The sequence below is a fragment of the Ovis canadensis genome, chromosome 11 (assembly GCF_042477335.2).
Source record: "Ovis canadensis isolate MfBH-ARS-UI-01 breed Bighorn chromosome 11, ARS-UI_OviCan_v2, whole genome shotgun sequence".
Lineage (NCBI taxonomy): Eukaryota > Metazoa > Chordata > Mammalia > Artiodactyla > Bovidae > Ovis > Ovis canadensis.
Genome location: NC_091255.1, coordinates 17,914,526 through 17,927,179, shown reverse-complemented (window position 1 = coordinate 17,927,179; position 12,654 = coordinate 17,914,526). Strand labels below are relative to the sequence as shown.

Genomic DNA, 12,654 nt, shown 5'->3' with positions numbered 1-12,654 from the left:
CACGTATTTAGTCCCTGGTCCGGAAAGACTCCCCGTGCCATGGAGGAGCTCAGCCTATGTGCCACAACTACTGAGCCTGTGCTCTGGAGGCTGTGCAAGGGAGACCACCACAATGAGAAGCTTGCTCACCTCACCTGGAGAGTAGCCCCCACTCGCCGCAACTAGAGAAAAGCCCGCACAACAATGAAGTCCCAGCACAGGCAAAAAGAAATAAAATTATTTCTTAAAAAAGTTCTGCTGGGAGAAGTATTACCTAGAGAAGTTTGTTCAAAGTCTGAGAAGCTCATCCCATCCTCTAAAAGCTTTCCTCTGTCAGCAAAAAGAACTTCTAGTTATTTGCTTTTTAAATAAAAACTTGATTCTTTTTCTGGCTGCCTTGCATCACTGGTGGTGGAATCTCTAGTTCCCCAACGAGGGATTGAACCTGGGCCTTGGCAGTGAAAGCACTTAGTCCTAACCACTGGACTGCTAGGAAATATCTAAACACTTAATTCTTAATTATCAACCAGTAGTCATCAAGTCTTTACCAAATGCTTATCATTAAGTTCACATTGGGCTTTCCAGGTGGCTCGGTGGTAACGAATGCGCCTGCCAGTGCAGGAGATGCCGGTTCAATCCCTAGGTGGGGAAGATCCCCTGAAGAAGGAAGTAGCAACCCACTCCAGTATTCTTGGCTGGGAAACCTCATGGATAGAAGAGCCTGATGGGCTACAGCCTATGGGATCACAAAGACTTAGCAACTAAACAACAACATTCGTATTAATTCCTTACTTGCTTAGTGCTTTATGGCTCACAGAGTGTTTCCGCACGTGTGATCTCATTTGATGCTCATGACAGCTGTGGGCAGAAATCAGCGCTGATTTCATCCTGAGGAGTTTTGTTGGCCCAGAGGACATTTAGGACACTCTGACTTAGTTCTCAAGGAGCCTGGATGCAAAGTTGAGTTCTTCAAGCAAATCAGTGAAACTTTGAGTATAAACTGAGAGGGCTCATTTCCAAGAGGGCAGAGCTCAGAAAAGGAGCAATCACGAAGAGTTGGAAGAGTCCCAGAAGGCTTTGAGGGAGGCTTGAAAGGGTTCTTAAAGACGTCTTGCTGCTGCTAAGTCGCTTCAGTCGTGTCTGACTCTGTGCGACCCCATAGATGGCAGCCCACTAGGCTCCTCTGTCCCTGGGATTCTCCAGGCAAGAATACTGGAGTGGGTTGCCATTTCCTTCTCCAATGCATGAAAGTGAAAAGTGAAAGTCAAGTCGCTCAGTCATGCCCGACTCTTAGTGACCCCATGGACTGCAGCCTACCAGGTTCCTCCGTCCATGGGATTTTCCAGGCAAGAGTACTGGAGTGGGTTGCCATTGCCTTCTCCATGAAAAAGTCTTAGGTTCATTTATTCAAAAGTAAGCATTGAGGCCTTGGTGTAAGTTTAGAGTTCTGATGATATAAGAGTTAAGAGGCCTGCCTCATGGAGCAGATAATAGCAGATGATAAATAATAAATCAATGAACAAGAAATTCGGATAATAAATGCTCTGAAGCCAATAAATTGGGACTACTTTAGGTGGTCTGGTAAGTCCTCTCTGAGGAGGTGATTTTTGAGCTAGTGTGTTAATTATAAGAAGCACGCAGTCATGCTAGGATCTGTGGGCAGAGCATGCTCTCAGAAGAAACCACCAGTGCAAAAACCTGAAGTGGTGATGTGTTTGGCACATTGGAGAAACTTCGAGAGGGCCCCTGTGACTTGTGGGGAAGAAGTGAGTGGGAGGGAGTGGCCAGCTGAGGTGGGAGGTGGGGCAGGGCCTGCTCAGGTAGCAGCAGCAGGCAGTGTGGCCTGGTTCAGGGTCTAGCTGGGTTTCTAGAAGCTCAAGGAGGCCATCAGCAAGTGTTTCCCTCGTGTGCTGCGTGGGGATCACAGCGGCGCTTTCAGGCACCAGCCCCACCTTGCATTTCCTTCTGTAGCCAGGATGGGGTTGCACACAGGGGCCTGACTCGAGTGCCGCTCCCCACCCAGCTGTACAATTGGGCCGCCCCGGAGGTGATCTTACAGAAGGCAGCCACTGTGAAGTCGGACATCTACAGCTTTTCTGTAATCGTACAGGAGATTTTAACAGGTGGGTCAGAGAGCACACGGGCAGTGACCGAAGTCCCTGTTCCTAGCTTGGGTTTCTTCCCCCTGAAGAGTCACCTAGTGTATTGAGAGTGCAGGACACAGGGGAAAAGACTTTAGGAAACCTCTTTGTGTCTATGTAAGATATGATCTCTCAGAAATCATTCTCTTTTAACCTGTTCTTCAAGATTCAGCAAAGCCCACCTATTGGCTTGTCAATGGTAGTGCATTGAATCCAAGGGGAGTTTTTAAACTGAATATTGCTGTCAGTGCTTAGGGGTCTCTGTGAGGTGCCCCTTGAGAACCTGTTTTCCTTTTCTTTTTTAATTTTTATTGAAGTATAGCTGATTTACAGTGTTGTGCCAGTCTCTGCAGAGTGGCTCAGTTACACATACATATGCATTCTCTTTTAATATTCTTTCCCATTGTGGTTTATCGCAGGATATTGAGTAATGTAGCTTCTTGTGCTATACAGTAGGACGTTGTTGTTTATCCATTCCATTCTAAATGTGACAGTGTGCATTTACCAACCCCAAACTTCCCAGGCCATCCCTCTCTTTCCCCTCTCTGCGCTGGCAACCACAGGTTGTTCTCTATGTTAAGAACTTACAAATGAGGGGAAAGGATTGGCCTCTGAGAAGTAAATGGAAATCAAACACACCCAGGATCCATTGTATGTGTAAGCAGTGTCGCTTATAAGAAATAGAAGCCCTTCCAAACGTACAGGTCTCTGAGGTGAAGGTATACAAACCACATTCACTGCTGGAGTGAAACTCAGCCCCGTGTAGTAGTGTTTACGGTCTCAGAGGCAAAGCCTCACCTTCTGTGACAGGAATGCATTGGGCAGGCCAGCCTGACACCAGGAAACATTCCCTTGTGGTCCCCAGGTCTGCCGGCCAGAAGCCCACACCTACGGGCGTCTGACACTGCTTTATCCTGTCTCTGTGACAGGGATCTCCCTGTTATTTGGGTCAGATGGTTTCTCCTTTGTTACTGAGCTTCCAGTAGTTTTTCTACAGAGAGAAATTAATTTTAAAGAGGTTGAGCAAGTTGAGGAAAGTTAGCCAGTTTTATCTGATTTCTTAATGTTTCTTCTTCTGGCTTTTTCCTTAACAGACAACATACCCTGGGATGGCTTAGATGGCTCAGTCATTAAAGAAACCATAGTCTTGGGAAATTATTTAGAAGCTGATGTCAGGCTTCCGAAACCTTACTATGATATTGTTAAGTCAGGCATCCAGGTCAAGCAGAAAGATAGAACTATGAACCTTCAAGATATCCGGTATATTATGAAGAATGACTTAAAGGTAAGCTCTAAAGTTGTTAGGGGTCTATTTTTGCTTACCTATCTCAGGGTAAATTAGGGAGTTAAGAGACCAAGACGAAGCTGGAGATCAAGTTGTAGGAAGTTTTGGAAATCCTCATTTCATGACACTCTTTCTGTGTTCCCAAGAAAAGCCTGATTGCCTGATTTGGTGAGGGCAGCAGGAAATAGCAGAGGGAGGCTGGAGAGGGTCAGTTTGTAAAAGGGGCACCCTGTAGGCACACAGTGTGATTCAGTGGATAGCAGCTTTAGTTACTTTGAAGCAAATCACTTCATTTATTTACTTTTGGCCCTGCCGGGTCTTCTTGCTGCACAGGCTCTCCCTCCAGTTGTGGCGAGTGGGGCTCCTCTGTAGGTGTGGTGCACCGGCTCCCACTGCGACGGCCTCTCATTGCAGAGCATGGGCTCTCGGTGTGCGGGCTTCGGTAGTTGCAGCTCCCAGGCACTAGAGCACAGGCTCAGAAGTTGTGGTGCTGGGGCTTCGTTGCCCCGTGGCATGTGGGATATCCCCAGATCAGAGACTGCATCCGTGTCTCCTACACTGGTAGGTGGATTCTCTACCACTGAGCCACCAACGAGGCCGCTGTTACTACTTTTCAAAGTATTGGTGATTACAGTGAGTTCGTTTATGAGAACTACAGTGAGTCTACCCAACAGGAGTAACAGGGAGTTTATCTGACACCTACATATGTTTCTAAAACACCAGTGACATTCAGATGATTGCAAATGTGTCCTTGACAGTATTTCCCTTGTTACAGGATTTTATTGGAGCCCAGAGAACTCAGCCAACTGAGAGTCCCAGGGTGCAGAGATACGAATTTCATCCTGATGTCAGTGTGTGTCTAGGGCTAACTTCAGAACATCCTAAAGAGACCCCTAACTTGGAAATAAAAGAGCTGAAGGAAACAGGTATGGCCTTAACTCAAAGTTTTGACATAACTGTGTTTTGAGAGCTGCATCTAATCAACTCCTCCAAATTATACCTGAAACTTATACTGGGAAAGATGACTGCCTTAGGAAACAAACTCAAGATCCTTAAAACTAAGTTAAATTTTTATGGGCTCCATGTACACCTTTTCCAGAACTGGGCAGTAACAATCTATTTCTTTCTAGTGTGATTTAGGAATGTATTCAATTATTTCTTAAGTAAATATGGTGATTTTTATTTAAAATTATTACCTGTTCATTGTTGCCTTAAAGGTCTGGGAGTGAGCAGCAAGAATGAGAGCAGAACACGAAATCTGGTGCAGTGGGTCTGGGGCCTGCAGCCTCTGTCGGACTGAGGTGCAGAGTCCACTCTGAGTCCAGCTGTTGCTCCTGACTGTAGACTACAAAACTTTCCTTGATCTATCTTTCCCAAGGCACTGCATTGACATAGGCCAGATCTCCTTGTTTTTCCCCAGGCCGTTCCCTCGTGGGGTGGTCTCGGGAACAGTCAGCAAGTATGTAGGCGGTGTTCATACCTGACCCCGACCCGCTGTTCAAAGGTCCATGCTTTCATGACCCCCAGTCATACTCCCTTCTGGGTCTGGCCTTGGGGTCTGTAAGAAGGCTGTTATTCTAAGGAAAACATGAAAAATGTTTTTGATCATTGTTGATACATCCTCAGCACAGCTTCTTGATATATGCTGTTTCTCCAGGTGCTATTTCTATGAAATTTCTCAAGGCTGTGAGTGTACATTATTAGAAATTCCCACTACATCTCCCCCCTTTTGTTTTTGCAGGAGTAGATACGCTGTCTGAGCAACTTCTTTATCATTTCTTGGATGATTTCTCTTGTGTATCTAAGGACTAGACACAAAACAGTTAAAAATACACATCTTGATATTATAGTACCAAGCGATCCTCCTCCTAAAGTTTTAATCCACATCATGGGGTTAAGTTTATGTAAGCTTTCCTCAGTTTCTTTAAATAAATCAGTTTCTGGGGGTTATTGTAAGTGAACATTCTGCATATTAGACATAGTAGCCTGTAATTGGGAAATACCTAAGGATAGATGATTACGAATGTGTTCTCTCAGATGTTTAGATAATCGATCCCAAGTATATGCACTTTGATTATATTAATGAGGTGTGACACAAAATGAAGAGATATTCCAGTCGCACTTAAGATGAGTTTGTAATTTTAAATTTTGTATTTCGTCCCCTAGTAGGAGAACTGCGTTTTCTAAATCAGTCGATCATTCATTAATTTCTTGGTCTGTGTGGGTTTGACTTTCCCAGGCAGAACTTGCATTTTGGTCCCACTACCGTACAAATGTAGTTGTTTGTATAGTTTGATGCGGAGCCACCTCGGCTACTGCTGTGGTCGTGGCTATAGCAATAATTCCCACAGTAGCTGTTATAAGGAGTCCAATAAACTGTTTGGAACGTTGCAGTACTTTATTTATAACCTGTAAAAGAGCATGTATTTCAGGGGAGCCTTCCCATGGTCTGGTTTGATTTACTGGAAGCTATATTCCTGATCTCTGTCTTAATATAACAAATGAGTGATTAGAATTATAAAGTGAAGAATTTAAGCAAGTATATAATTTGTAATCCTGGCAAGAAAGTTCTTGTACGCTTTCATTGATAGAAATTGTCCCTTTCAAGAGCACATAACAATCTCTCACACAAGCCTGAATATAAAATGCCCAGTTTGTACTGGTGTTAAATGTCAGTGAATCATTAGTTTTATCGGAATAATGTCCATCCCAAATGTGGAATTTTCTAAGACTTGAAGCCAGTTTCCTTGCCCTCTTTCTTGATCCAGTTGTGGGAAGGAAGGTGACATGTCACTACCGTATCATATAATTGGATGGTCTGAATGAGTGGTAATATTAGTTTGGTCAAAGACTTTATGCACCTGCCAACACAGCCTTTTGTGAGCATTGCAGGAATGATTTTGATGAAAGCAATTAGAGACTGCATACCCCTTAGGGGACCAGTCCCATACAGTTCAATAGGAACCACTGATCAAAATTACTCCCTCAGTCCCACGGCAATTATCCCAGTGAATATGATCTTGTGTTTCAGTCCACAGCTTGCGATAGTCGCATAAAGGTCTGTCTGATTTGGTGTCATTATTGGATTCTGAGTCGTTATAAGCAAAACTCAGACCAGAGAGAAGATATAGTTGAATCTTAGTATAGTTATGATTTAAAGAATTAGTGAACAGCCAGGCTTGCATAGATAATTTAAGACATCCTGTAGCTGGTCCGACACAAATTGGCCAGGATTTATACCCATAAGTAACACTGAAGGGAGTCCCTTTCTCTTTTTAAACAAAAGGAAGGCGTGTACCTTCAGGTCCTGGTCTCCTGGAAGAATCATTAACATAAATGGGAATCATAGAATCCCCCCAGTCAATGGGTTTTAGTAATGGGGAATTAGGTATATATGCCCAATAAGTATAATTCTTTGCTTCTGCCGAAACCAGGGGTATACTCACTGAGATAGTTACCAGGGCAAACATAACCATAATGAGGTTGTCTGGAGTCACTGGTTGTTTCTGCCCATTTTGATTCTACCAGCTGGAATCCACTCAGGTTCTGGACCTTCTCCTGGGGAGATACAAGCAAACCCTCTTTCCCATGTAGTTAACTTTCCTGGTGACCAAGCGTTTATTAGTAGATCTTGCCACCAAATCACAGGCTTAGTTGTATTTGTGGATGTAGCCTGAACATGTCACTCAGGTGTAGTTCCCATAGTTTGTGTGAAAATATTCAAAAATTGAGAGTAAATAAAGCTTTAATCAATATTGTTTATTGTCCTATGGCGTTTCCCCCTTTTTGTTTTTGTATTATATGTTTAAGTGATTGATTAGCCCTCTCCATTATGGCCTGTCTTGGTGGGTTATTGGGAATGTCAGTAGAATGTTTTATAGATCAAATTTTAAGAAATTGTTGGAATATTCTACTGGTATAAGCAGGGCTGTTATCAGTTTTTATAGTTTTTGATAGTTTTATAGCAGCAAAAAATGCATATAAATGTCTTTGTATATGTTTTGTAGTCTCACTGGAATGAGCAATGGCCCATATAAATTGAGAGAATGTATCAACAGTCATGAGTACATAAGAGAGTTTACCAAAGGAAGATATGAGTTACATCCATTATAACTATGGATTTTATATGGAACTGCATACCATCATTATATCAGTGCCTCAGTCACACATTTGATAACGTAAGGGACAACATTTCTTGAAACAGGCAATATAGAAAACAGTATAGTTAGCAGTAATAGCAGAATCATAAGAATTTAAGTCAAGAACTTTTATTAGGCATAGCCCAGTGACGTCTTTAAGTCATCTGACTTAGTTTGTTAAACGACTATAGCTTGTTGTTAATTTCCTGGTTGTAGATCCTGGAGCATCTGATCTTTATTTAAAGACTAGTTACTGAGATAAGTTTTAGAAACAAACTTAGAGTGTCCTTTTTAATGAAGGACCTGTTTAACTTGTTGAATGTCTTTTTAAATTTAACTAATGAAGCCTCTTAGCAATGTAACATAACCATAAGGAATTATCTAAGAAGTGAGTCTTAGTAAATACAGATCTTAATTAACAAAACTAGAACTTAAGATTCAGTGAAACATTAGATGTCATAGGCCTGACATCAGCTCAGTTCAGTTCAGTCGCTCAGTCCAGTTCAGTCGCTCAGTCGTGTCCGACTCTTTGCGACCCCATGAATCACAGCACGCCAGGCCTCCCTGTCCATTACCAACTCCCGGAGTTCACTCAGACTCACGTCCATCGAGTCAGTGATGCCATCCAGCCATCTCATCCTCGGTCGTCCCCTTCTCCTCCTGCCCCCAATCCCTCCCAGCATCAGAGTCTTTTCCAATGAGTCAACTCTTCTCATGAGATGGCCAAAGTACTGGAGTTTCAGCTTTAGCATCATTCCTTCCAAAGAAATCCCAGGGTTGATCTCCTTCAGAATGGACTGGTTGGATCTCCTTGCAGTCCAAGGGACTCTCAAGAGTCTTCTCCAACACCACAGTTCAAAAGCATCAATTCTTCGGCGCTCAGCCTTCTTCACAGTCCAACTCTCACATCCATACATGACCACAGGTAAAACCATAGCCTTGACTAGATGGACCTTAGTCGGCAAAGTAATGTCTCTGCTTTTGAATGACATCAGTTGGTGGATATTTCTTTTACAGCTCCCCAGTATACTCTTGAGATTTTTGTATATGTCTGGAGACAGTCTTTTCTTTTTTTTTTTTTTTTTTAACCTTGATGAGGCTGTTCAGAACCCAGATGTTTTTAATTTCTGGAGGGACATGACAGAGAGAAAAGAAAAATGTTTTAATTTTATCCGCAAGTGTAAATCACTAAATTCTTTTAAACCATCAGTGACTGGAGGAGATGAGCTTTTTTATACTTGAAAATAAAAATTAGAAGCCAGTAATATATCGGACAAAAAAGTCATGAAAATTGTACTCATGTTTAGCAGTTTGTTCAATCTCATGTAACCAATCCCTTTGATTTGTGGTCCTTGCCTGATGACTAAGGATGCCAGTAAAAACTATAGTCTCCAAGAAGTTTGTGAAGTTTTTCTCAATGTCTGTACGACCTGTCCAGCAAAATGGGTGTCCCAATCACTGGAGATCGAAGAAAATGTATTTTAAGCATTTTTTTTTTTTATTGTGAGATATTAACCCCACAGCCAGGAAAGGCTTTATCTTATCAAATGAAAGTGAGGTTTGTCAGGGAGTCGGGAAAAGCCAAGTGGCTGTCTTGGACTTCCCATAGCCCTGACTGGTTTATAGCCATTACTTATCCATTTTAAAGTTCCTTATGAGGGGTTAATTTTGTAGAAGCAGTATGAGCTTTGTCTATGTGTGTCATAGTCTCCATAGATCATTGTGAAGTAACATTCATTTTATCAAAGTAACAAAAGATTTAAAAAGCAAGTATGAATCACTTAAATACAAAGAAATTTATATAGTCTGTTATCAAAAAGCCATCTTCCAAGAAGACTTTGATTTTTAACAGGAAGAGAAAATCAAATTCCAGATTGGTACCAGCTTATATTCATTGCGAAACAACAGTTATTCACTAGTCAAAGTAACAGTAAAAGATTTCAAAGGCAGTTTAATGCCTTAAGAAACCTGTTTCACGCACAAAACTCTCTTCCACTTGAAACAAACCTTTTTTACGCTTCTGTATTCATCACGGTATTTGCCTATTCAGAGAACAACCACTTGTAAGTTCAGAGGTACTTCTTTTTTCCTTAATAGAAAGTAATTCCATTCCTTATACCATTTTATTAAAAACACACATCTTACTTTTTCTTTAGCAACCATGAGCTGTCTTGTATATTAGCATCTTATAGATTGGTGAACATAAATACCAGTTTTAATTTTTTTAAAACATTTGCTTTTTTTTTTAATAGAGAACATCTCAGGATGGCACCAAACATGTTTAGTAATAGTCCAAAATCTCTTTAGTTTTTCTGTAAGAGGAAGTTAGTGTTCAGTAATTAATGTTTTAAAAATCTTATTTTATTTGGAAATGACCTAGCTATTTAGTAAACTTTTATCATTTAGTTGAGTACAATTCTAGAAATTTAGGTTACCCTAATCCTCAGATTATTTTAGACATTTCTAAAATATAATTTAATAGAGTTTATCTAAAAGTTTTCATCTCATTTATATATATAAAGAGTTACTTTTTTGTTGATAAATTTAGTTTACCTTAAACCTAGGCACAATAAAAGCATTACAATATTGACGACTTAAGACATGTCTTAATTAGAATAGCAAACAAACATTACTGTTAGATATTTAATATTGAATATTTTTCAGTGTAAGTGAACCTGAATTTAAATAGAACTCATTTATAAATTAACCACATAGTATCCAAAATCAAAGACACACACTGAGACACAGTTGAATTTAGACAGACAGACAGAGATCTCATAGTTTTCCACTTGAAATTTAAAATATCTTTTTGCTCCTTCTTTTATTTTTTCCCTTGGTTTGAGTTCTACCAATTTGTTTATGGCTGGAGTCCCAGACAGAGTGGGCTGTGTATCCCAAGGACATGATAAGAGTTAGCTTAAGGTTTTCTCCCCAGGCCTGTTTTTGTTTCCCAGGCAGAATTGGAGCTCCAAAAAAGTATTTTAACAAGTCAACTTTTTCCTAACTGCACATGCAAGAAGACCTGGTTTTGCAATTTCAAAAAAGATTTTATTTTAGCTAGTTTTCTCCAGAATCTAAAGAATATCATGGCCATTCAGTGTCAAAAATGTCATCTCTCTTTTTAATAGTCATACTAGTATATCATCCATATAATGAATGATATATGCATGAGGGGATTGCTGTCACACTGGGTATAAAGCCTTGGCTGCAAAATTTTGACAAATAGTGGGACTATTAAGCATACCTTGAGGTAATAGAGTCCATTGAAATCTTTTATGTGGCTCCTTTAAATTAATGCAAGGAACCGAAAAGGCAAATCTAGGTTGATTATCAGGGTGTAAAGGAATAGTGAAAAAACAATCTTTGAGATCAATAACAAACAAATACCAATTTCTTGGAATCATACTAGGATTAGGTAGACCAGGTTGTAAAGCACCCATTGGAACAATAACAGCATTCAGTTCAGTTCAGTTCAGTTCAGTCGCTCAGTCAGTCGTGTCCGACTCTTTGCGACCCCATGAATCGCAGCACGCCAGGCCTCCCTGTCCATCACCAACTCCCAGAGTTCACCCAGACTCAAGTCCATAGAATCAGTGATGCCATCTAGCTATCTCATCCTGGGTCATCCCCTTCTCCTCCTGCCCCCAATCCCTCCCAGCATCACAGTCTTTTCCAATGAGTCAACTCTTCCCATGAGGTGGCCAAAGTACTGGAGTTTCAGCTTTAGCATCACTCCTTCCAAAGAAATCCCAGGGCTGATCTCCTTCAGAATGGACTGGTTGGATCTCCTTGCAGTCCAAGGGACTCTAAAGAGTCTTCTCCAACACCACAGTTCAAAAGCATCAATTCTTTGGTGCTCAGCTTTCTTCACAGTCCAACTCTCATGTCCATACATGACCGGTGGAAAAACCATAGCCTTGACTAGACGGACCTTAGTCGGCAAAGTAATGTCTCTGCTTTTGAATATGCTATCTAGGTTGGTCATAACTTTTCTTCCAGGGAGTAAGTGTCTTTTAATTTCATGGCTGCAGTCACCATCTGCAGTGGTTTTGGAGCCCAAAAAATTAAAGTCTGCCACTGTTTCCACTGTTTCCCCATCTATTTCCCATGAAGTGATGGGACCGGCTGCCATGATCTTCGTTTTCTGAATGTTGAGCTTTAAGCCAACTTTTTCACTCTCCTCTTTCACTTTCATCAAGAGGCTTTTTAGTTCCTCTTAACAGTTCTCAAATCAGTAAGCATTTTCCATTTACCAGATTTCTTTTGTATAATGAACACTGGAAAATCCCAAGGGCTAAAGGACTCAATGATATGTCCCTTGCTAAGTTGTTCATTAATTAATTTATGTAAAGCCTCCAGTTTTTCCTGTTGTTAGAGGCCACTGCTCTAGCCACGCAGGGTGACCAGTTTTCCAGTTACGAGATACAGGTGTGGGTGGAGGAAGAGTAACACAAGCAGCGGCCCCTGGTGAAAACAGGGCGAGGGGGGTTGAAGTCTTGAGCAGTCAAAGGGTAAATTCTTCCTTGTTGATTTTTGCCCAGTTCCAATCTTGGTATATAACCTTGATTGAACATAATTTGGTGACTGGCCTCGCTATATTGATTTTGAGGTTTTTCAAAAGAGTCATCATCACTTTCATCAAAAGAATCAGAAGTCTGCAAAGATTCCAGTACTGACTTATTTAATGTCCATGTACTCCAAATAGAAACAAGGAGTGAAGTTCCTTTTGTCTGTTCTTTCTTTAACTCGGCTCCAACCTTTTCCCAGACTTTCAAATCTAAGGTTCCTGTTGACGGGAACCAGCAGCATTATTTATCCACGGCTTGTAACGATTCTAACAATTGCCCTTCACTAGCAGAAGCTCTTCCCGCTTTCAAGAGCTGTCTTAATAAACAAATATATAGGCAATAGTGTTCTACATTCTCAACATTTCCCATTTTAACCCCAATTAAATGCCTGAGGACTTACCAGCAGGAATTTTCAGAGGCGTCTCAACCGACCCAGGTCGCTGTGTTTTCATTTTTGCTCCAGCCCCACGTTGGGTGCCAGTTGTTGCTGTAAAGGTCCAGGAGCGAGCGAGCAGCGAGAATGAGAGCAGAGCACGAAATCT

At 41.3% G+C, this 12,654-nt stretch overlaps 1 protein-coding gene across 4 annotated transcripts in view; it reads left to right on the top strand.

Annotated features, from left to right (window-relative positions):
- The window catches only part of TEX14 (testis expressed 14, intercellular bridge forming factor), a 126,733-nt gene that overhangs the window by 76,599 nt on the left and 37,480 nt on the right, over positions 1 to 12,654 (top strand). For all 4 annotated transcript variants that reach the window (XM_069602621.1, XM_069602623.1, XM_069602620.1 and 1 more), the window contains exons 11-13: positions 1,951 to 2,102; positions 3,215 to 3,405; positions 4,181 to 4,331. In XM_069602621.1, coding sequence (XP_069458722.1) covers positions 1,951 to 2,102; positions 3,215 to 3,405; positions 4,181 to 4,331 — 494 coding nt within the window. The remainder of the gene's footprint in view (positions 1 to 1,950; positions 2,103 to 3,214; positions 3,406 to 4,180; positions 4,332 to 12,654) is intronic.